This window comes from Hemibagrus wyckioides, linkage group LG10 (assembly GCF_019097595.1).
Source record: "Hemibagrus wyckioides isolate EC202008001 linkage group LG10, SWU_Hwy_1.0, whole genome shotgun sequence".
NCBI classification, from domain to species: Eukaryota; Metazoa; Chordata; class Actinopteri; order Siluriformes; family Bagridae; genus Hemibagrus; species Hemibagrus wyckioides.
This window is the reverse complement of record NC_080719.1, coordinates 14,860,001-14,885,046: the sequence shown is the minus strand read 5'-3', so window position 1 is coordinate 14,885,046 and position 25,046 is coordinate 14,860,001. Positions and strand designations below refer to the sequence as shown.

General features: G+C 41.6%; 1 protein-coding gene across 4 annotated transcripts in view; it reads left to right on the top strand.

Annotated features, from left to right (window-relative positions):
- Positions 1 to 25,046, top strand: part of nfia (nuclear factor I/A) — a 118,216-nt gene that overhangs the window by 70,387 nt on the left and 22,783 nt on the right. The window contains exons 5-8 of one of the 4 annotated variants that reach the window (XM_058401055.1): positions 6,505 to 6,622; positions 8,991 to 9,118; positions 16,718 to 16,849; positions 24,220 to 24,383. In XM_058401055.1, coding sequence (XP_058257038.1) covers positions 6,505 to 6,622; positions 8,991 to 9,118; positions 16,718 to 16,849; positions 24,220 to 24,383 — 542 coding nt within the window. Of the gene's footprint in view, positions 1 to 6,504; positions 6,623 to 8,990; positions 9,119 to 11,429; positions 11,481 to 16,717; positions 16,850 to 24,219; positions 24,399 to 25,046 lie in introns of all 4 variants that reach the window. The other 3 variants (XM_058401054.1, XM_058401057.1, XM_058401058.1) reach the window with 3 other exon arrangements.

The following is a 25,046-nucleotide window of genomic DNA, read 5'->3' as shown; positions in this document are numbered from 1 at the left end:
CTTGCTGAAAAATAATCAGTTATGTCCCAGAGCTGTATCTTCTGTGCCGTTCCTAACAAAACACCCTTGGATCCAAGCTTTCCACCACAACCTGAGGACCCACACAGACAGGACGAGCAGGGGAAGACCAGCCCCAAAGAGAAACAAAGAAGGAAAGGGGGTCGGAGGAATAGGGAAACATGACCTTTAAAAATTGCAGACGTCTACAGTGGAGGGTGACAGAGCGCAGCACGATCCATACAGACCTGTCGATTGGCGCTAACAATAGCTGATCCAAACCGCCTGTCAGCACTTACAGGATCCTTCTGATCAAAGGGCCATTGATCCCCAGTGCTCCGTGATCTCATCGTGGGCCCTGCGGTGGGGAAAGAGAGGGGCGCCATGAACCTGGGCACTGAGCCCATGCATGGTGCTTCCCACCCATGGCCATGTGCATGCTGCCAGCACAAAGACAGCATCTGGAGAGAGGGAGAACGTCCGGGTGCCACCACGGCATGGCACTGTGACAGCACACAGGAGGAGATGGGGGTGGGGTGTGTGTGGGGGGGGTTAGCCCAGTGTGTGAGTGTATGTGTGTTACAGAGAGAGAGAGGTAGGGGATGAGCTTACGATGGTTCAGGAGATGTGGCTCTGTGTATGTGTGTGTGCGTGTGCGTGTGGAGAGGTCGAGAGAGAGAGAGAGAGATATTAGTACGATTAGCACAGTCAGTGCTGCGCTGCATCCGAAGTCCTGGCATATGATTGTAATGAGATTAAGGAATATGCATAATTGATCCAGCTCCACGGAGGCATTGGCTTTTATCCTAACATCTGTGACACGTGGGGAAGAAAGACCGACGCTGGGTGGCATATGCTTGCTGTTCTGTTCGAATCAAAAGTGATTTTTTTTATTCATCCCTTCACCCCACCCCTTTCTCTTTGTAGTCCAGTGACACTTGACATTTATTTATATGGATGTATTTAAATTTACTATACCACACAGTGCACATTTAGGCTAATTTTAGCTCAATACTTGTGTATCCCTGGAGCTTGCCGGATCATACAGGGGATAGCTTTCTGTACACCGTACATTAGCTGCTCCTTATATAAGCAACTCTTAAATTTATATTGTAAATAGATCTCATGAAGCTGTTAAAAACGTTACAATGAGATGTGCCAGAAAACAAGTTGTATAACTCCTTGTGGAAAAAAACCCCCCCAACATTCTTACACCAAATCCTGGCCTCTTTCAGCACACCTCCTCAAATCTACTGAGCCTTCTGTTATCAGTCTTGTCTCTAACAGGATTGGTCCCTAAGGAGCAGCTGCAGATTAGAGCGAACTATGTATGCTCGTGAATGTACAAGCAGCGGTACGATGATATGATTGAGCGGCGTGTGTGAGGCAAGATTTCTAGGATAGAAGGAGACCTTGCACCAGGATGTACTGACTCGAGGTCCGAGTTGCACGTGTGTTTCCTGAGATTTTATTTAACTGAACAGGGAAGAGGTTGCGCACGGAGATCGCGGCCATTCGGAAGATGAAGGGTGGTGATATTGAATGGACGACAGGCTGCCTTAGCTCTTCCCTGTCTATACGCCCTGACCTTGGCTTTGTGCACCCATTACACAATTCAGTGGCAGCCCAATCGAATCTGCTTCTGTCGATCAATATCCTATTAAAGCGCCACACAAAAAAAAGAGGAGGAAGGCTGTGTAGAGGTGGGGGAGGGGTGGGGGGCAGGGGAATGAAAGTCTCCATAAAGTTAGCAGTTATAGCTACGTTTTTGTAAATGGAACTCCACATAATTGGCCGGTCAATACCAGGCAGGGGTAATTTTAGAGATTGGACCCGCCCTATCTGAATGCTTCCTCCTCCCCTTGGTTTCCCTCACTTTCTCTCCTTCTCCCCCGTCCACTGCTTTCACTCTCTCTCTCTCTCTCCTAACATCAAGTGGCTGTTGAATTTCTTGACACACGATTTACTGAGAACAAGTAGCAATCACATTCCTCCCTATACAGCTTCCTCTCTTCAGCTTTACTCTGGCTTTCTTATGAAACTGTTTCCCCAGTCAGCCTTCTTGGAGGCTTTTATATGATGCAATCTGGTATGTAGACAAGCTCAGGTAGACTGTAGCAGGAATCCTTCAACTTTTTTACTCAGGGATTCCTTTAACTGTTAAAATAGCAATGATATACACTGTGGATTTGGGTATTTCTTGGAGCCAGAGACTTTCAAGCCACAGAATTATTTTTTAAAAAGTGATTCCAATGGGCGTTATTTATAGTCATAATAACTATGATAACGGTGTAAAAAAAAATTAGAAAATCACAATCGTCCTGGCTATGTGTCCCTGACCCCTGGGTTTTCCCAGACCTCACTTTGAGAACCATGAGACTACAGGATGAGTGTGCAGAGCTTTGCAAACCAGAAATTCAGGATTTAAGATTTCATTGTGGTTGTTCTGGCACATAGGAAAGTGCTGAAATGTTGGCAGGAATTTTGACGGCCCGGTCCTGGAGCAGGGACTCGTGGGATATCCCTGGGTACCACTGCACATAGCCATATGACAGCACGGGAAAAGAGGATGAATAATGGAAAAGACAAGGGGCAGCCATCATACCAGCTCCTTTTCAGTCTTGGCCCTGCGGCCGCCTGCGCTGACGGAGCCACTGGGAAAGCGGCCACAACTCAGCCAACTCTGAGCCAACCATCTGCACGGAAACATACACTCAAACCTCTAAAAGTGATAATGCCATAGTGACAATCTGCTACAACTGACAAGATTAATTGTGGATAATGATGAGGTAAAGAGCTGTGGATGTGACAAGTAAGCAGTTGCACAGTGAGAGCTATATTTATGAAACTTCTCAGAATAGAGGTGATGATCTATGAGTGTTTTCTGCCCTTCATATCCTAATACAGTGCTAACCAATCATCCTCCTCCTCCTCTGCCTTCCTGCAGAGCTCCGACCCAAATCTAGGACACCCGATGCAGCTAAGCTTCAAAACATGAAGATAATGTTTCAGAGGGTTGAGATGCCGATCTGATTCGGAGTATCAATATTGATCTGAAACTCTGGATCAATATGAAGTTGAATCATTGGTTTGGTTAGTGTAATTGATGTTGTGAACGTGTGTGATGTTTATCTGACATAAACCTTGCACACTGTATCTAGACACCTGACTATTATACCCATATGACGGTCTTCCCCAAACTGTTGCTACAAAGTCGACGTATTTGTATGCTGTAGCACAGGGGTGTCCAATCTTATCCGCAAAGGGCTGGTGTGGGTGCAGTATTTCTTTCCAATCAAGCACGAGCCACACTTGATTCCACCTGTTTAATCTGTTGATCTTGGCTTTCTGTAGACAGGTATGGCGTCTGCTTGGTTGGAATGAAACCCTGCACCCACACCAACCGTTGCTGGAAAAGAGTGGACACCAGTGCTGGAGCATTAATATTTTCCTTCACTGGAACTAATGGACCAAGCCTGTTCCAGTATGAGCGTGCCTCTGTATACAGAACGAGTTCCAAGAAGACATGATTGGCCAGGGTTAGAGTGAAAAAACTTGAGAGGCTTGAGCCCTGACCTCACCTCACCGAACATCTTTGAGATGAACTGGAACGCTGACTGTGCATCAGGACTTCTTACTTGACATCTGTGCCAAATTCACTTGTTGGTGTCTGCAAAGTGAGACTTTACCCAAAATCTAGTGGAAAACCTCCCCAGAAGAGTGACTTCTGTTATAACACAGTGTTAAAGCCCATGAATTTAGAATGAGCACAAGAGGTGTGATGGTCAGGTCTTCACATAAGCTTTGACATCAGGATATAAAAAAAAAAAAATGGAATTGTACATTCCTGTAGAGATTGTTTGTTATCACTGTACCAGTTCTTATCCACACCTTGACTTGCTGCTCACCCGACTGACCTGCTGCCCCTCATGTTGATTCTGAGGCCACAGAGTCAATGGAGCTGTTGCTGAATTCTCTCATGGTGCAGATCCACAGTCCAGTTGATGGAGCAGAAAAGCGAGAAAGCCCTGTCAGAGCTGGCTCACTTTACACTAGCGCAGGAGGAGCTCCCATCATGAAGATCATGAACAGTGAGGTGGGGAAAAGGTGTACAAGGAGGGGCCGGATGTTCAAAGTTTTGACGCTGATTGCTGCTTTTGTTGTCAGATACACCAGTTTTGAAAATCTGCTGAACAAAAGGCATTTTTCACTCTTCCTTGTATTCTTTTACTTAAAACGACCCTCCAGCTTTTGGTGGTAGCATTAACCTGCAGTTGGTGGTGTGTGTGTGTGTGTTTGTGTGTGTTTGTGTGTGTTTGGGGCGGGAGACTTATTTACTCTGTACTTTCTCTCTGTTTCTTCTACTTCTTATACAGAGGGAATTACACACACACATGTGCATGCACACACACACACACACACACACATGTGCATGCACACACACACACACACACACACACACATATGCACCTAAATCTAACCATAACCTCAGTAACCAAAAGGAAACCTTCTTCTTCTTCTTCTTCTTCTTCTTCTTCTTTTAATATTATCATTAGTAGTAGAATTTTTATTTCACCATATTGTTTTAGTGAAAGAAAAAATCCCTGTCAACTTTTTGGGGAAATTTGGTCCCCACAAAGATATCAGAACACACTAGGACGTGTCTCAGAATAAGATTCATAAATTCACACTGGCTTGTGTATAGTCACTTAGTAGGTTTTTGTCTCATGCAATTAAACGTAAGGGTTTGATTGACAGCCGTGTTCTGTTATTATAACCCATGTTTGACTTGCTGTAGAAACACTATTTCCTCACAGGCTGTACGTCATTTTAGAAGCAGGCCCCAAGCAGAGGAGGTTTGTACTGTAGCCTGAACAAATGTCATAACTTTAGGCTCCTCAAAACGATCCAGTGATTCCAAACTGATCAAATTTTTAAAAAACAATCCAACCCAAATCTGTCCAGATACACATGACAAATTTTAGGCACCTTTAAAATGATCTAAAAGTTTTAAAGAGTTTTTATTCACAATTTTTGGATGTCTGGATTTCAGGGTTATATGAATGAAAGATCCTGGTTTATGAAATGAAACATTTATGTTCATAAGACTATTTTTTGGTATTGCTTCTCTATGTTTTTACATTTTTTTCTGTGTCCCAGCAGCCTTACCTTTATCCCTTTAACCTAACCATCTTCTCTAAGTAGGCAAAATAGATTGAAACATTCAGCTAATGTACTTTCTGCACTGGAAGCTCTGAAAGTAGCACAGGGGAGATCATAGATGGAAAGAGAGAGTGAGAGAGAAAGAGAGAGAGAGAGTCAGAAAGAGAGGGACAGAAGAAGAGGGAGAGAGGGAGATCAATGCTGGCCTGATAGCCACAGGCTTCATTTGGAATCCTGCGAGCAAAAGCACTTGCTAAAGCCCTTAAGAGGTAGAGACCGTGGATTACCTTTATGATTGATTTCCATTCCAGTCAGACAGAGTGCAGCGTGTTCATTTTTCTCCCCAAACTGCAGCGCCATGGACTGGTCGCTCTCCCTGTCTGTGTGCGTGTCTGTGCGTGTGTGTGTGTGTGTGCGTGTGTGCAGGTCGGCTGAGTTACTGCAGCTCAGTGCCCAGGTTAGCTCTCACACAAATTACTTCATGTCCCACTATTAGCCATGCAAATGCAGTTGGCTTTACTGTGCCTCGTAAATAACTGCCTCTGCCACTTCTACCAGAAGGGAGAGTCGGCATTGGATAAAAAAAAATTAAAATTAAAGACATGACTCTCTGAGCTAAAATTATTGAGCATTGGCTCCTTCCCTGGCATTACTACATGTGGTCAACTTTTGCACCTCTATTTGGCCTGAGAGCCAGAACCCTCCCTCTTTCTCTCACTCTCCTTTCATCTCTCTCTCTCTCTCTCTCTCTCTCTCTCTCTCTCTCTCTCTCTCTCTCTCTCTCTCTCTCTCTCTCTCTCTCTCTGGGTCCAAGTTTCTCCCGTAACCGTGTCCTCTTCCAATGTTAATTAGGAGGCCCATTACCGTGTCTATCAGGCTCTTCCGTGCTGTCGTCTGCCCCCTCCTTCCATCCTTGGCCCGGGCTGTTGGGTATTATGTATGCAGGGCCAGGCCTGCTTCCTTACACGTTTACGCTGTCCTCATCAAAAATAGTGGTCTCAGTCACGATGAATATAAAGAGGCATCAGAGCTTTATGGAGTGGATGACAAAGGCGTTCGATAGAGCAGAGTGCTTGCCAGTGATCTACATGAGGAGGGACGGGAGGCTCTGCGGCTAGCCGGATTGGGGGAGGAGGGGTTGGGGGTTTTGAGACGACCTAATGCAGTTTGGCAAAACAAGGTAAAGGCTCGTGTGAGGCAAAGTGCTTATATCAGGCCTGGTAATGGAGATGAACAGGGTTAAACGGAAATCTAATGCCTGGTTCGGGGTGGAAGCTTTTCCCCTACCTCTTGTGTTCTTACCTCTCCTTTTTTTGTTTGTGTGTGTGTGTGTGTGTGTTTCAGCCCCGATTGCGGCAGGGACAGGACCCAACTTCTCACTGGCAGATTTGGACAGCTCCTCTTACTACAGTATGAGCCCAGGGGCTATGAGGCGGCCCCTACCCAGCACCTCTTCTAGCAGGTACCATTCTCTTCATATTCCATTACACACTCTCTCTCTCTCTCTCTCTCTCTCTCTCTCTGGGTCTTAATTAATCAGTGCAGGCAGAGATCGATGTGCTGGCCGAGGGTTGAAGAGAGTCTGCAGGAGTTGGAGGTTCATGAGCCGCCAGCATATGTGTGTCCACCTGGAGCCTCCATCTAGTACCGCCTGCCTGGCCACACACCCACACATAGACACACACACACACACACACACACACAAAAGCCTCAGTGGAAAGCTTCACTGAATGCCCAGCTCTTTCTTTTGGCATGGCTCAGTCTTATAGACGTGTGTGTGTGTGTGTGTGTTAGGGCCTGGTTTGGAAACCGTACAGGCATTGAGTCGAGGTTTCACTGAGAATGCTGATTTAGCAGCATTTCTTGTCACTTCAACTGCTTGAACACTGTACAGTACACCTACAATGCATATGCCTCTCTCTCTACACACACACACACACACACACACACGTATGTTTTATTACAGGTTATTCACTATAGGTGAAGTAGACCAAACAAAATGATACATAATGGCAATTAAATAAGGTTTTTGTAATTAAGGACACTTAATGGCCACTCTCAGTGTCTAATCAGTGCTTTTTTTAAAGTATGTACATTTGGAAGGCAGCGCTCACTAAACACTCATAACATTCTAGCTAACGCCACAAACTAAATCACATAACCATCAGGATTCAGTTACAATTAGAGCTCGAATATTTCAAACCTGGTCATTGCTTGTTTAACAAAAATGCAGAAATCCAGGATGTTCAGAAACTTTTGACTGGCAAAGTACGACACATACATGTAAAATATCCACATGCACATTTCTCTTTCTAATCCAAATATATAGCCAGATGAAGAGGACAGGTTTCAGATGTTAGCCTCTCGCACGCAGCAGGCTGTAAAAGTTTCAGGAATTGAGTTATAGTGCTTGCACTTGAGGTGAGCATGGTTTCTGTTGGTGTGTGAGGGGGTGTATGTGTCTACATGTATAGTTTATGTTTGTGTGTGTGTGTGCATGTGTGTGTATGTATGATCTGCCCACATGCTTCAGCGGCCTCTTCATCCAGGCCTGCCAAAGAAAACATCTGGAACAAGACGCCTGTGTGTGGCTGTATGCTAGAGAGTAATTAAGTGATTATGAGTGAAAAACACCAGTAGGCCCTACATTAACAAATAAATGTCAGAGCCCAGCTTTCAGCAGATCGGTGACTCTCGACAGCATCCGCATTACATACAACACATCAGCCCACCTCTGACCTCTTAGGACCGTATATAGGCATGCAAGAAACATGGTGTGTGTATGTATGTGTATGTGTTTCCATATGAGATTGATCTTTATTTACTAAACTACACCAGAGATTTTTAATCCTAGGAAAAATGGCAGTGTGTTGCGTTTGCGCCGCTCTCACACACCTGATCCGTCTCTCATTATCAAAAGTCTTTTAACAGTTTAGTCAGTTATGTCAAAGTATGTGACAAAATTACCCCTCAATTTTCCATCAGCACAAATATGATTTACGTCACTTCAGCCGTTACAGAGGCCGTGGATGAGAGTGACATATCATTTCCAGCTGTTCTTTTAAACACGTTATCCTGCTTGAGAGATGCAGATTTCCTCTGTCCTGATGTCAGCGCAAAACAATGTCATCAAGAGTTCAAATGTTTTCACTTCTCCCAAGTGGTCCCATGGTGTAAGATGTTATTACGCTGATGATATTATAGTTGTTGGAATTTCTTCTCAAGGATTTTTTTTTTTTGTTCATATTGTTACACCATGACAAAACAACATATTCCACACAGAATGATGATGAACTAGAGACGAAAACAAAATTTTTTAGCAAAAAAAAATTTGTTCTCTCTTTATTAAAAAAAAAAAAAAAAGGGAAAACATTTTCTTAATGAAAAGCAGACGGGGTTTGGATAGATTACAGAACCAGAACCATTTTATACAACATTCATGTAGAAGCACAAATAACACAATTAACACAGTTAATCTGGATTAATTTTTTTATTATTAATTTATTTATTTTTGTACCCGCTGACAGAAATGACTTAAAATAAAGCGGAGTTTGCTGATTTGTAAATAAGAACCTTTCTCTTACTAAATTGTTATGAAATTCATTTTGAGAGTATGGATGGTCTTGATTTGATTAATCCTGATTTGGCTCTGAGCATTTGCAGTGACCTGTATTTGCTGATGCTGTGGGTGGATGTTAGCCAGCTCCTATACAAACCCACCATACAGATGACATTAGCATGATTAGAGTGTATCTGAAATAGCATAAGTCTCATCAGTCTGTTCTTCCATCTTGTTGTGTGTGTGTGTGTGTGTGTGCATTTCTTTGCAGTTCTGCAAAACGGATTAAGTGTATGGAGGAGGAGGTGGACAGTCCAGGCGAGGAGTCCTACTACCCTGGTCAGGGGCGATCCCCAGGCAGCGGAAGCCAAGCCAGCAGCTGGCATGAAGTAGAGCCAGGTAACCCTCTTCACACACACACACACACACACACCCACACACACACACAAAGCCAACTGAGCTCTTTATAGTCCACCAAGATGTGTACACATATGCTCACATTCACTCATGTTCAAATATATTTACACCCACACACACAAGGCAAGGGATTCGATGCTAAAGAATGAGAGAGCATATACATATATGAATATTCATAACTTCATATACTGTGTGTCTATGTGTGTTTATTTGTTTTGGGCTGTGTGGTCTTGCTTATGGGTAGCAGCCAGCTATGGAATTTATTCTCACTGTCTTATATTATTCTCGCTCTGATATTCCCTTTTCTTTTATGTTTCTTTCTCTTATTTGTAGTATTTGAATATTTTTTCTTGTCCTTTTTACTCTTCTCTCTGACGATTCCATCTTGTCTGGCTTAGTGGGGTTTTATTGTAGTGTCACTTATCTCCTTTTCCATGGTCACAGTGCTGATTCAAAAATAAACAGCCAACTTTTGTTTATTAGGCTTCATTTCCAGTTTAAGAACAAATTTTATGACCCAGGGGCAAATCCTTCAGTATCTATATCGCAGTGTCATCATAGACAATGACAGTTAGGAGCAAGACAACATACAGTATATGTTTTTGTTACTGTTTAATGAACAATGTCGCTCATATCTAGGTTTCAGTGACCAATAAAATGTTTGTTTGCTCCTTAGATAATCATTTTCAACCCATTGGTTCATGTCTTCCAAACCATCAGCACTTTGGCCCTGGAACTAAACCATGTTTCCCCAGTGAGAAATGCCTCTCAAGCAGTAGGAAAGTGTGCAGTTGTTCAACATGAGGAATATTAGGCTCTGACTCTGGCACCAAAGTGTGAATCGAAAACAGTAAAACTCTTTGTGTTTAAATTCATGCCGATAAAATATCTAACAGTTATCGCTAATATACTGCATTTAACAGTGAACATTGACCAGATGCTGTGTGTAAACGTGTGTGTGTGTTGTTTGAACCTACTGCAATGGTGCTCGATGGAGGACTGTAAATCTGTCCTGACTCTGCTTCCGACTGTCCTCACTCTGTCAAGCTCACTGTGTCTGTCTCTGTCTGTCTGTCTCTCTGATTTAAACCCCTGTGTATAAGCATATCTCTGCATCATGTGCAGGACTTCCCACTTCACACAGAGGCTGTAACGGACAAGGCCATGCCCAATAAAACCCAACCTTCGGCTCTGACAGAGACCTTAAATTCTCCAGTCAGTCAACCGGCAGGGCTGACCTCTACACTGCTCTCTCTGATCTCTCTTTCCTTCTTTCTGTCGCTCCTTTGCTGGAAATTTATCATCTATAGAATGCTGGCTAATCGGATTTTCCTTCTGCTTATAGCTCCTTTATGTGAGATGGCCTAGTTTTACTATGAAGCAAATAGAAATATGGTAAACAGCTATGTAACCCTGAATAATCAACACTCAACACACAAACTGTCTAGAACCGTTAACCTTTACACTGGCAGATTTGTTGTTACAGTTTAAAAGGTAATATTTAATTAAATGTTATTTGTGTAGCGCTTTTAACAATGGACATTGTCTCAAAGCAGCTTTACAGAACACAAGAAACAAAAAACATAGTGCAAGTAGTCCTAGATGTTAGACAAAATCATCCATAGTGAGCAAGCCTGAGGTAACTGTGGCAAGGAAAATGACCCCTTGGATGGTATGAGGTAGAAATCTTGAGAGGAACCAGACTCAAAAGGCAAACAAAAATGGTAATAAAATATTGAAAAAATCCAGAAAAGTGTCCAGCAAATCACTCAGTCAGTTTGAGATCTTCATGGGACTCTAAATGAGTGCCTCATTAAAGGCAGGTGCATTTAAGTTGGTAAAAAAAAATGTATTTGGTGATATCATTAAAAAAAGCCTGTTGATAAAAGACCTTACCTTTTGCTTCCAAGTCTGAAATTAACTTGTTGGTTGTTTAAAATCTTCACCCGCCTGAATAGATCTGAAGTTTGTTCAAGTCTGTATAGAGAGAATTTACAGATAAGTGACGACAAAGAGAGAACCCTAGGAAAAGTCAAGCTAGGAAAAGTGATGCGTACTTTACATGCATGTGTGTAATCCTGAATATGTTATCATTTCTAATCGATGTGTGTGGAGGTGTGTGGATGTGAACAGAGCACCGGTTTTTCCAGGCTTTGTCCAGTCTGGAGGAAAACTTCATATCTGACATGAATAGCTGAACTGCTGAGCTATCACTCACTCTGCTCTTCTATTCACCCTGCCTCTTTTTTGTTCTTTTCTCCCCCTTGTTTATTTCCTTCCTTGTCCTTCAAAGCTGGATATAAACTGCGCGGCTCGCTAGCTAGTTCGTTCATCTCAAGACAAGGTAATGCTCCGTCATTGTTCTCACACCCTCCCTACCCCGAACCCCATCCCTCCAACCTCACCCCCCCTCCCCTCCACCCCAACCCACTCCTCATTTCCTGTCCCACAGGACCCAGTGTTGTTGTGGTGTACAGTTTGTTGTTGGTGTTTGGGTTTTTTTTTTTTTTTTCCTGTCCAGATGATTTCTCCCCATTTCCCTCCCACATTCCTCCAGCCTGATACGACCCTTGCGACCTGTATTTGTGCATGATGTCATTTCCACCCTGTCAGTGCATTTGGAATTGTGCATTGAATATGACGTGTCCATATGTGTTGTGAGATTTGCTTTGGAAAAGTGCCCTGTTTAACACGAGCATGAAGGGAGAGGGAATGGAGAACTGGGAAGACTGTTTTTAATGGCATAATGGGGTTGTCAACTGTGTGTTTGATTCAGGAATGTGTTTGTGTGTGTTTTTGTGTGTGTGCTTGGTTCTGTTTGTTTGTACGTATGATGTTTATGATGTTGTATTTGGTGGCTGTTAGAGGTCAAGTGTTAAAATTAGCCTGACCTAATAAAAACCTGAGCTCTGTGGGCACATAGCTGTCATTACTGGGATTGTCGGTGTTCTGTGATGGACTGACTATAGTGATGGCAGCCATGTCGACCTACTAAAGACCCCATAAACCCTATAATACACCTCTCTCTCACTGATCTCATGTGGTCAGAGCTATGACTGGTATTTAGAAGCTTGTAAAGGTTTTCCTCTTGATCCCGGATATATGTGTTTTGGTGTCCAAGGCTTGTTTCTTTTGGGACAGTGTAGCTTATGAGTTAGGGATGATTATGACTTATTGCTGACAGTTGAGCATTCTGCAAATTATTTATCACACACTTGCAGCAAAAGGCATAGGTTTTGCGCTCTTGTTGCTTGGTTATATAATTTTGTTTTTTTTACTATTTCAAATATAACTGAATGTATTAAAATCCAATCGAAATCCAAAGTCATTATTATCCTACAAGTTTGCCTACAGTCTTTGGGCTGGTGTCTGACCCTAAGTTTACACGAGCAAAGCAACTGATATTGATGTGGTTCGTTGTTGTGTACTGTTGAAAGTGTAACTGTAGAAGCTATATACTATATAGACTATATTAGAAAATACAAAAATACGTCTTGTTTAGTTTAAGGGATATGTCAGTGACGAGGCCATGGTGCTGTTGTGTGTGTCACAGCGGAGTGCGTACTGATGAGGGTGAACTCGCTCAATGTTCAGCCAGCATTGCTTGTCTGTTTGCTGCTGACTGATGTGCTGGACAGACTTGAGCTGAGGGATGGAAGCAGTGGACACACTGCATCTACAATCACTCCTTTGTTCATACACACCCTGTCAATTTGTCAAAGAGAGAGAGAGAGAGAGAGAGAAACAGGCGGGAAGCAGTGCTGGGCACGTAATAACGTCTCGGAACAAAAAATGCTGAGTGAGGCCAAGCTTTGATTCTATCTGACAGAACCTTTACAAGTGTTCATTACTCACAGACTTACAGACTACAGGCCTCCTTTAAAGCATACACACAAAATACACACAGTAACACACAAAATCCCTCTCAAAACTGCTCACTAACCCTCTGTTATCTTTTTCTGGTTAGTGTTACTCTTGACTCGCTCTTTACATACTCCTCGTCTTTACTCTTTATCAGTCTCTCTCAGTCTGTCTCTCTTCCAGACTTATATACTTCACCTTGTGGAGAACGAAAACAGTAAAGTGCCAGTGTGCAGCCTGGCTGTTTTCTTTTTTCTGAGACGGGTGTTTCTTTAGCTTTGTTTGCTAGCAATCCTGTAAAAATGAGCATGTTCGTGTAGTGGAGTGTTTTTCTTGCTGTGTGTTATTGTAGACTGACTCAAATGCTGTAGCCAAGCAATTTGCTTGCAGATATAACACACTCCATGTCCTAGACGATGGAATGATAGGGTATCTAGTCAGTACTTAAGTCTATATTTCTAGCTTTTTTTCTCCATCTTAAATATCAGAGATTTGTAACTTGTCCCACTGCTGTTTATTCTATCTTGAGATATTTCTTGTATCATATCATTAAGGCCTTCAAGTTCAGTGATATGACAAATTGATCCCCCACATCTATTTATTTCACATACCTGGTAACCAGTAAAAAATTCACTTAAAACGAACACTAAATGCGGTGCAGAAATTTGACAATATATATTTCTTTGACAAATGAGACATTTTGGGTCTTTTCCGTTGCTCTAAATCTCATCTCAATCACCGTTAAAGAGAAGTTGCCACACCCTCATCATAACTGTCGTTAGCGTCGTAAATCTTTATTGATGTATGACAGTAGTTCAAAATCCACTGGTACTCGTGTGTTTAAGCGTATGTAGCAGTTAGATGTTGCCATTAATCATGTTGTGTGGTTAAATGAAAGGAATAGATGGTGCAGTTTAGCTGAAGGTCACTACAGAGCACAGCTTTATCTCAGCACACTTCTTTGATCTTGCACAGCATGGGATCACAGGGTTGTGTGTGTGTGTGTGTGGTGTGTGTGTATGTGTGTGTGTTTTAAAAAATGTGCTGATCCTCGCTTGGTCCAAATTCCTTTATTTCTGTTCCTGTGTTCAAGTTCGTCTCTTTCACTATGTCTTCACATCCTTTCCGTCTCAGGTGTGGTTGGGACTGTGGCGTCGAGGGGAATGTAGCACATGGGGCTGTACTGCTGGGTTATTAGGTTGTGTGAGTGTGTGTGTGTGCGAATGTGAGGGAAGAGGGCATGATGGGGTGAGTAAGAAAGCATGATGATTAGGTGCATAGATTTTACCTTTTCCTCTGTAATTATGTGTCTGTGGGTGTCGTGGTGACACAGTGGGTAGCGCTGCTGCTTTGTAGCTCCAGGATTCTCAGTTTAGTCCTGAGCTTGGGTTACAGTGTGTCTGGGGTTTCTGTGTATGTGCTGTGTGGGTTTCCTCTGGTTTCCTACCACCTTTTTAAAAACATGCCAGTTGGTGGGCTGGCTATGTTAAATTGCCCCTAGATGTGAATGTGTGTCCTGCAGTGGACTGGCATCCTATCCAGAGTGTATTACCACCTCACACCGAGGGTTCCTCCGGATCTACCACCAGCCTGACTAGGATAAAGCGAATGAATAAATTATCTGTCAGTGTTAAAGAGTGAGAATAAAATGTGAATAACTGCTTACGATCAAAACCCACCTTTTTTTCTATGATATAAAATAATGATAGTGTTTCTTCGTACTTTTACTCACACAGACGATCACACTGCTCCACTTGGGACTCTTACTCACTATGCAGGTTACTCTTTAAAGCCAGTATCACTGATTGGCAAACAGTGCTTTGGTGAAAACATTGAGCTCTTTCTTTCCTTGATAGAAATCCTCTTGTACCTCTTTCTCCTTGTATTTCTTTTTCTCCACTTAAAGTGCACTGCATTATCTGAATTATTTCTCTTTAAAACTTTTTATCTTTTATCCATCCTGAACCGAAGGTAGAAAGTGTTCCTGTTTACCAGCCAGAAGAGAAATGAGAGCCTGTGTGTCCGCGCCCTCTCATCGCCACCCATCCATGCTTAGTACTACGGTGGTTAATAAGCTCACACCAGTCCCTAATTGCGTCCAGCGTCACTTTCTATATTCTCATCAGTTTGCATTGCAGGTGTTAAGCTGCAGTAGGTTCATCCTCATTTGCGACTGTTATGAATCTCAGAATGAGGGAGAGGCAGTAAGGAGTTTGAGACTAATAGGGGGATAATAAAGCAACATCATGCATGTGGCTCTGAACCGCTGCTCTTATTTAACCCCTGCTAAGCCCGAGTGGCCAGAGACAGTGTGAATACGGTGCACTTCACTGCTGTCTTCTGAAAGAAACATGTCAACCAGATCGATGATTTTTCCCTTTATCACAACTTCAAAGTGTTACACAGAAGGTACTACAGTCTGATACTGAAGTCTGATGTTGCTAACAGTTACAACAAGTGCATAGGGGTCATTGTCTAAATCACTCACCTCAGAAAATCCCTTTTGGCTCAGTAATAAGTAAATACATCTATGTTCTATAATTAAACATGCATTACAATTACAATAACCTCTTTGAACTTTGGCGCTCCTTGAGTTTGGTCAAATTTTAGTTGCTAATCTTTGTAGTAGGATCCTGATGATCCAAGCAGGTGGATATAAGGTTTATTACATGTTATTGAATAACCTTGTAACTAAACAAACAAACTTTAGACTATTGGCTCATTAGCTACATTTGGAGGTAAAAATGTGTGACTTTAATTTTTTTGGCTGAACTTCTGCCACTGTTTTTTGCTTTGCATCACTGTTATGACAAAATCCTGCCCAAGTTAATAATAATAATAATAATAATAATACTCATTATTAACGTCAAGCTTATAAGAATATATTTGCAGTATACATTAGGGGTGTGAAGTAAAAACTGATCTGATATTAGTGTAGAAAATAGATGTACACCAGTGTTGTTCAGCATATTTGCATATGTCTGTGTGTGAGAGAGGAGGAGTGAGAGCCCACACCACACCATCAGGTCAAACGTTTGGAAAACAAAAAAAGACTTACAAACACCTTTTGTGTTAACAGAAAACTGAGCAGCACAGCAAGCTCTGTCCTGAGGACATGCTGGAAAATTTCAATTCAGCTGAACGGAATGGTCTTGAAACAGCACGAATTTGATCGTATCAGTGCTGAACGAATCGGATCAGAAGTATCAGAAAGTGTATCAAATTACTACTTGTTTACCTGTATCAGTCTTTTTCATTGTATTGTGATGTGAATTTTATGGATTCTTGGGAGACTTTTCAGTCTTTAGTCTACATACAGTAATATACTGTATTATGCATAAAATAATGTTAGACAAACTGAATAAAACCCTTTCTATTATCTGTTATAGCACCCATATAATATAGCACTATACTATAGCTGTAGATTAAAAGCACTTCATTATTCAAAAAGGTAAATAATCCAAAATAATTGTTTAATTTAAATGATCAGGCTCTGAAAGGAAATTCACACTCTCACTGATGCTTTCTAAACGTCCTCCTAAATGGTTATGTCACTCGTGTGCTGTAGGTTCTGCGTCCTTTGCCGCTTTCTTGTCCTCCTGCTACCTCCCCGCTACACACACATGTACACACCTGCAGCCCTCTGTGCCGTTCTCTCAGCTGTGCGCCACTTCATTCCATTGCCTTATTAAAACTGCACTTGTCAATCATTCTTGCCAGGAATGCCATCGCCCACCACATTAAAGAAGTCAGAGAAGTCTGGTTTCAGCAGCCTCGTGCCTTCGCAGAGCTCCTCCTCCCCCCGAACGGCATTCACACACCATCATCGAGCAGTCATTACAGGACCCAGAGGTGAGGTCCAAAATCCCCAACCCCCCCCCCCCTCCTCCTCCTCCTCCAAACCCTACCAGCACCACCTTGAGCCCCCTGCAGAGCCCCTAAACACACCCAGCAGCACCCCTTTCTGCTCCTCCCTCTGCTCCTCCACACCTCCTTTTCCCAGGGTGAACCTCCCCGGTGCAGGTAGACACATGGGGAACCCTCTTCTCTGGAGCATGTGTGTGGTGAAGAGACACTTTGCTTACAGGGCTAATCAATCTTTTAGCACAGATGTAGCTCTAAACATCATACTCTTAAATTGAAGCTTTGTCATGCTTTAGGCTTTTTAGTCTATATTTTACACTTCTGACAGAGTGAACATTAGGACTGGTGCTAGATTATGCCTCCACATCACATAAACCAAAATAAAGAGCAATTTTATCATACATTTTTACATTTCAGATTTCAAACATGGACTCATGAGTAGTATTTTTTTTAATGTAGTCCTCTCCAACAGTAATGTTGAATTCTAATGGATTCCTGTCCACTACTGGAGCATTACTCAAAGTCTGTGGGGACGATATAGCCAAGGACTCAGTTACATAGTTACAGTCCCGGAAATCACAAAACTTTAATTTATGATTTAGTTCTCATAGCTATTAGCCTGTTTAACTGGTCATGTGAATTGAACGGGTTTAATCTGAACCAAAATTCAAAAACAAACCGACTTAATTATATAATAATAATAATAATAATAATAATAATAATAATAATAATAATAAAAACAATACTAGTAATAATAATAATAATAATAATAATTCACATTTAAATAGTGAGTGTCATACTTGAATAGTTCAGTTATGTTTATTAAATAAATCTGTACTGAGAAATTGATTTTACAGTTTAAATAGCACTTCTCTGTAAATAGTTTGAGAACAGCTGTACTACAGTATATATGCTCACTACATATGGTGTAATGTAAGTGTCCTTGTGGAACCCATGTAGTGCACTCCATGCTAGCCATTTGAAATTTATCCGCAGAAAAAAGTGACTATTGAAAATCTTTTATAGATTTTTTTTTTCCATTTAATATGACATAGGGTGCTTTGATAAATATGTGAAAATAAACTGGCATTTTAAATTGTATTTGTCACATACACAATCATACACAGTAGGACATGCAGTGAAATGCTTTATGCAACTGCCCTTGTTATAAAAATATTATTAAAAAAATAATCAAAAATGGAAGAATTAAAAATAAAATAAAATAAGAATAACCGAAATGGGAAATAGAATGGAATTTGCTGTACAATAAAAAGAGACTAGCTGAACCAGAAAAAAATAAATATAGAAAATATAAAATATGTATTGTCGCTCTGTGTGAATCGTTAATAATCGTCAATTAATAGGAGATGATTTCAGCATGCACACACACACACACACACACACACACCGTCATAAACAATCACACAGTCATAGACACATACATGTGGTTTTTTAAATCTGGTCATGATTTCTTCACCATTTTTGCTTTCATAATTTCACCCTAAAACATTTTTCTCACTGTCTATTTGTGTGATGCACTGATTCACATTGTCATAACCCACATGCACACCAGTGTGTGTACCAGGGATCCATCAATACACTGAAAAGAAAAGCTACAAGGACCACCTCTGTATCCCTAGAAGCAGCCTCGTAATTGTAGCATTGAGAAGATGCGAACAATAGAGGTGGCTCATCAGCCAGAGAGAATATTTAGGGTAAAGCTGGTCGATTACCATTGTTTTTGATTTGATTGCTAAGTAAGGAGTAAAACACTTAGGAGCTTGCTGTTACTGGATAGTAATCAATGATGAGGTGCTATGATGTGGCCCTTTGTTAAGAAGATGACTATTTTCCAATAATTGCACATCACAGTGTTCTATTCCATTTATTCCACAGCAACATGACAACACTCACTGTTTTAATTTCATAATTCAACATCATAGTGTTCATTCATTCATTTATTCATTTATTTATTTATTTATTTATTTATTTATTTATTTATTTATTTATTTATTTCTTGTTTCATTTAATGTTCTGGAATGTCAGCAAAACAAGTTGCTTTTATTAGGTTGATTATAGCAGCTATAAAAAGCCATTCCTTTACCAGCCTCTCTTTTATTCCTTTCTCTTGGACTTAATAAGAGAAAAGCAAATGCAGCTTGTCACGATACTGAGAAACCACAAAGTGCAAAATACTCCCAAATCTTACAGCTTTACCTCTGACTGTTACAAATAGCCGCCACTGGATTCCTTCCAAAACTGCTAACTAACATCCTCTCACAATTACAGCCATTTCTTAATATGGTTATGTGGAGCGTCCTCCAAACAAGTCCCTGTGTAAGTTATTATAGAAGCGATGGCATATTAGAATGAGTGCAATAAATAAAAACCTGTTGTTTTTCTGGAAATGCTCTAAGAACCGCTGTTAGAGAAAATTAATCGACACCATCTGACCAACCGGAATCAATGGTCTAAAGTGATAAATAACTTCTTGAACATCTGTCAGTGGATTGACCGTCAGATGAGGCTTGTGTCATTTCTCATAATCATCTTCAGAACTTTGTTGGAAGGATAAGGAGATTCTGTGTATTAGGAGTATTAGATGCAGACGATATTCCAAAATCTTAAACATAGTTTGTACTAAACATGGCGTTTTTTCAGTTATTTATCCTGACAAATTCAACGCTAAGAAATGCTAAGAAATCTCATCAGCCTTGCTCTGTGAATCTCGTCCATCTGCTGTATAAATACTGAACTAAAGTATGAAGTCTAGTGTGTGAGCATCACAGGCATCTAGATGTCCTATTTCTAGGTTGGTTTTTTTCCCCTCTTTTTGTTTTTTTGTTTGTCTTTATGCTATTTTAGATACAAAAAATGTTGTGGATGATTTAGTAAGAATTTGTCCTCATTTTAAAAGTAGTTCCCTTAAGGTTTAAATCCTTGAATCTGCAATTAATTTAAAGCAAGCTAGATGCAATTTCTCGCTCCTAGTCAGAGAAGGCATTTAAGGGAAAACCTAGTGCGGTTTATGTGGTCAGGCTCACTAGCAGGGCACTCCAAAACCCAGCCAAAATAACCTCAGCGTCTTATTTTTTCGACCCATTATAGAATATTTAAAACCATCTAAATCTGTCCTCCCTTTCAGTTATCCATGTGACTTCATAAGACTCGCTCTCCCCTCCTCTCTGATGTTATTCAGACGCCACAGCCAGCGCAGCAAGGACCTGTTGCTAACGCAGCAACAAAATAATAGTCCGCTTTTTATTTATCACCTCGGTTATTATTTTAATAATCCACCACAGTGTATATATTCTTCAAGATAAGTTGCCAGCAAAAAGGGGGAGTTGTGAAGAAAGAGGGCTCGGGGTGGGGGGAAAAAAGATCAGTGAACCAACACGATTTGCAAAGTGGAACTAATCCCGAGCCTTTCTTTATTCAGCGCATAGCCCTCATGCAGGCGCCGTCACAATGGCAACAGAGGAGCCGCTCTCGAGCAGCTGCCCGAGTCGGCCTTCTTTTTCAGCACGTCATTATCATTTCCATATTTGCTCTCTCAGATATATGTCAGATGGACCCCCCTCAGATTAGCATCGGGGCCACCCACTACTTCTGCACCAGGGTTTGACTGATCACCGAGAGAGAGAAGGAATTTAAGAATCTCATTCTTACAAGAAAGCAGTGGACAGTATGTGTTAAATAACTCAAAAGATTATTATACAGTATGATACAGGACAATCTTAATGCTTGGGGCTCTTGTTAAAAGATAGAATTAAAGTCAACCACATGCTTTTCTGAGGATTCGTCATCTTTAACCTCTTTTACAGAGAGTCTCAGCTACTCTCTCTCTCTCTCTCTCTCTCTCTCTCTCTCTCTCTCTCGCTCGCTCTGTGACAGACCATCCCTGTTTCAGGCTTCATTAGGCCTCTCAACATGGAGGCGCCACACTCCTGACGAAACTCCTGCTGGCCAGTAAAGCTAAAAGGCGGGGAAGTGAAAGTCTTGTCTCGGACTTAGTCTCCTCTCCCAGTGCTCTCCTAGTGTTTCCTTGTCTTTAAGGCTTTATTAGTCCTCTCATAGCGCTGTTCTGCCACTATCTTATCCCACCCCTCCTGCAAAAAGTCTGCGTTCTCACAGCCTTCTTTCAACATGAAAACGGGGTTTTCCCTTTTTAGTCACTGTGGGATCTCTATCTGCTCAGGGGCGTCACTGAGACTATCGAGAAAAGCTTGAAAAGCCTACGTGGAATTATGCAGCCTGGCCACCTCGCCAACAAGAAACATAGTCAGAATATGTTTACTCGTGAATTTGTCCAAATATCCATCATTAAGTGAACAAGGCTATGACATGTGAGCAAGCCATTTGAGTAATTGGTAATCGTTCCAGAACACTTAGAATCCATCGGCGGATGGAAAAAATGTATTTTTTTCTTAAGCACGCTAATTGACTAAGCCCATTTGCATAATTGACACAGGAGGTCTTTTGGATCGTTTGGCTCCCCTTGGCGTTAGCTGGTGAGCGGCCAGTAACGCGGCCTCAGAGGCTGTAGTGAGAATTTCAGAGATTTACAAAACACTCAAGAATCTGTCAGGCTCTATCCAGTGATGATTGAAATTACAGAGCAGGTAAGGCGGCCCGTAACCTCAGTAAGGTGAACGTTTTGACGGATTGTTTTGTTTGGCCGCGAGAAATGACTATGAACCGATCCAGTCTCGACATGTTGCCTCCAGATAAATGCAGCGCTGCCAATTGGACCCACTTCTTAGAATAATGGAAGGGGAACCATATGCTGCTCGACGGTTTCATTAAGTTAACAGTTGGATTATGGATTGTGCTGGTGAAAAAAGCTGCTTAATGCAGCTTCTTGTCATTTTGGCCTGGCTTTGTTGTACCTCTGTCCTGTCTTTATACAGCATGTTCTGAATAAAGAAACACTTAAAAACAGAGTAAGAAAATTCATATAAGGATCAATGTGTGGTCGGTATGCATGTTGCTTTAGTGTGTGTGTGTGTGTCTGTGTGTGTGTGTGTGTGTGTGTGTGTGTGTGCAGAATCTGACTCAGCCATTAGGAAGGGTGTATCTTGCAGGTCATTCGGTGTGTGTTTCCTGCAGCAGGCACTGCAGTGTTGCCTCAGCACGCAGAACTAATTCAATAAAGGATAGGATGTGTTTGTGTGTGTTTGTGGTTCTTCCTGTCTCTCCTTTCCCTCCTCACCCAAATAAGTTTGCATTCCTTTTCCAGGATGAGAAAAACACAGAGTCACAAAAGTGAGGGGAAGAATGAAACGCAGCATCACCCAAGATGAGGAAGGGCAGGGAAAAAGCAAATCCATTCTATTATTACTGTAAATACAATGGCTACACCGCAGCCCAAGCATCCAGAGTTCCCAGTCACCCCCTATTGACAGAACCATAAATCATGGCCTAAGCTAAGTGAATTACTGCAGCAGGGAGCTGTGGCTTTAACAATGTTTATATAGTATCAGCTTACCATCTCCACTGCAAGAGAGAGAGGGCGATAGAGAGGGAGAAGGAGAGAGAGGGCAGGGAGGACAGAGGAGAGATTGGAAAAGGGAGAGAGTGCAGAGTCTTATTAACTTCGATGCAATACATCATGGGCTTAAAGAGGCAGCGCCGCGCACGTCCCAGGCTTTATACTAATAACCAATAACCGAATATTACCTCTATTAAGAGCTGGCTAATTAGATTGTGCCGGTTACAATTAAATACTTGATAAGCCTCGATCCATTAAAGGCCTGTCAGTCCCGACACGTTACAAAGTGGCCAGCTATAAAGGTGTAAGAACGCACATGGTCCTCTCTGTCATCACTCTGTAATAGTTACACTTATTATGTTTCTTTTGTAATTAGCTTTACCAGCAGTAACTAGATATACAGTACATATTAGGCGCTTGGATAGCTGACAGAAGGCACACTCATGCCAGGAAGTAAACCTCCCCCACTACGTTTCACACTATATTCCTAGAACTCTATTATTTTAACATATGTGCCAGAAATTTTTCATGTCTTATTTCCTATTTTAACATAGCTACATATGACAACAAATTACAAACACAAAGGAAGCTGTTAGGATAAAAAAGAAATGCAGTGATGCAGCCCGGCATGTTGAGTTACGAGCAGAGCGACTCCTACAGTCCTGAACTTTATTTATTTTCATGTTTATTTCTCTTATACCACAGCAACTTGCCAAGTCTAATATTTTTTTTTTATTTATTGAAGCACAACATCTCATCATTTTTATCTATGTACAGTTACATTTAATGTTGTGGAACGGTCACAAAACAAGTAACTACTCATTACATTGTAGCAGCTATAAACTGTTTCCTCACCCGCTGGCCTTTTCATTACTTGAAGAAAGGAGGAAGAAATTGTAGCTTGTTGTGGGACTGAGAAACCACAAAGATTTTCCTATTTCAGAAAACTTATAGTTATAGATGCAGCTCTGACTATATCCAGAAGGATAATAATCCTGACACTGAAGACTCCTTTAAATGTTAAATGTCTTTTACCGAAATCTTCACACATCATCAATTACACATTTATTACATCCATTTATGTAGATTGTCCATCATAAAAAATCATACAATATCATGTGTTAGGATAGAAAATGATACATCTCATCATAATGCTTTGTTTGCAATCCTTTTTATTAAAATGTGTTATAGTTTAGCATTTTTCAGGAACATGCTGTAATTCTGTATAGAGAAGATGGTTTTGTGTGCCTGGATGTTGCTTTGTGTAGAACGATGTTAGTAGCTTTCTGGGCAATAAGACGCAACACAACAGACGCTTGAGGTGTGATGTGAAAATGCTGTGTGCTGCGTGTGACGGTTATGGCATGCCTGCTCGAGGGTTGCTGGTGAATGTTTGCTCAGCGCTGGAAGAAACACACAGTAGTTAGCATTCTCCGGGGGTTCTGTACATATGTGTGTTGAATTAGCTGTGTTGATATTCGGAGTGCTGTCGACATAAATTATGTATTTGTGAGGAGCGTCTCGTCATCGTTAAGAGCAGGTGCATGAAGTGCTCGTGTGTTGTGTGAGTTGTCACTGGCTCAACGGGGTGTGCAAATATTGATCCGTGTTTGTGTATAACAGCAGCTTCTCAGTATGTCACCTCATATCTGTTCGTGTGAATATGTGTGTGTGTGTGTGTGTGTGTGTGTCCATGTGCATGTATTCTGATCCTTCTGTGGTCTCACTTTCCATAGTGTGTGCACCTGCAACCTTTACCTCAGAGATTTACACCCAGTGGATCTGTCCTCCTCTTCCTTTCCTCTTTTTAACTGAACACCTCTCTCTCTCTCTCTCTCTCTCTCTTTCTCTCTCTCTCCCCCTCCAGCGAGTCCTCACGCCACGCCGTCAAGTCTTCATTTCCCGACGTCTCCAATCATCCAGCAGCCTGGCTCCTACTTCTCTCACCCTGCCATCCGCTACCACCCACAGGAGACGCTCAAGGAGTTTGTCCAACTTGTCTGCCCTGACAGTGGTCAGCAAGCTGGACAGGTGGGCTTCTTGAACGTAAGGAGCATTTTACATCTGTACAACCCACTACAATCTCACCTGTGTGCCTACAGGGCTTCCCTATACATACCAATGCTTTCAGGCTGTGGATTTTGTCCTCAGGTTGTATTTTTATTCAAACAGCCTTTATTAGTATAAGGGTTTATTAGTATAAGGCTTTGAATTTGAACTGTTTGTGACTATATTTTAGTGCTGAATCGTTTTTATTGGTGACTACAAGCTAAGATAAACATATTGCTCCACTTCACACAGTTGACTCAAGCAGTTAAGTCTCTGGGTTGTTGATCGGAAGATTGTGGTTCAAGCCTCAACACTGCTCAGCTGCCACTGTTGGGCCCTTGAGCAAGGCCCCTTAACTCTCTCTGGTCCAGGGGCGCTGTATCCCGGCTGAACCTGTGCTCTGATATGTGAAAAAAATAATTTCGCTGTAATGTATATGTGACCAATAAAATGTTCTATTCTATTCTCAAGCAGCTTGCCTCAGGCAAATGTAAAGTGTAAATTCTACAACATGTAAAGAAACCAAGAACAGAAAAATCAAAATGATTAAATTAATAAATCAGAGCCAAAAATAAAGACTGTAACAATATTGATGTTCATTTATACTGGAATGGTATGAAATATACTAATCATGTTAAACACTAA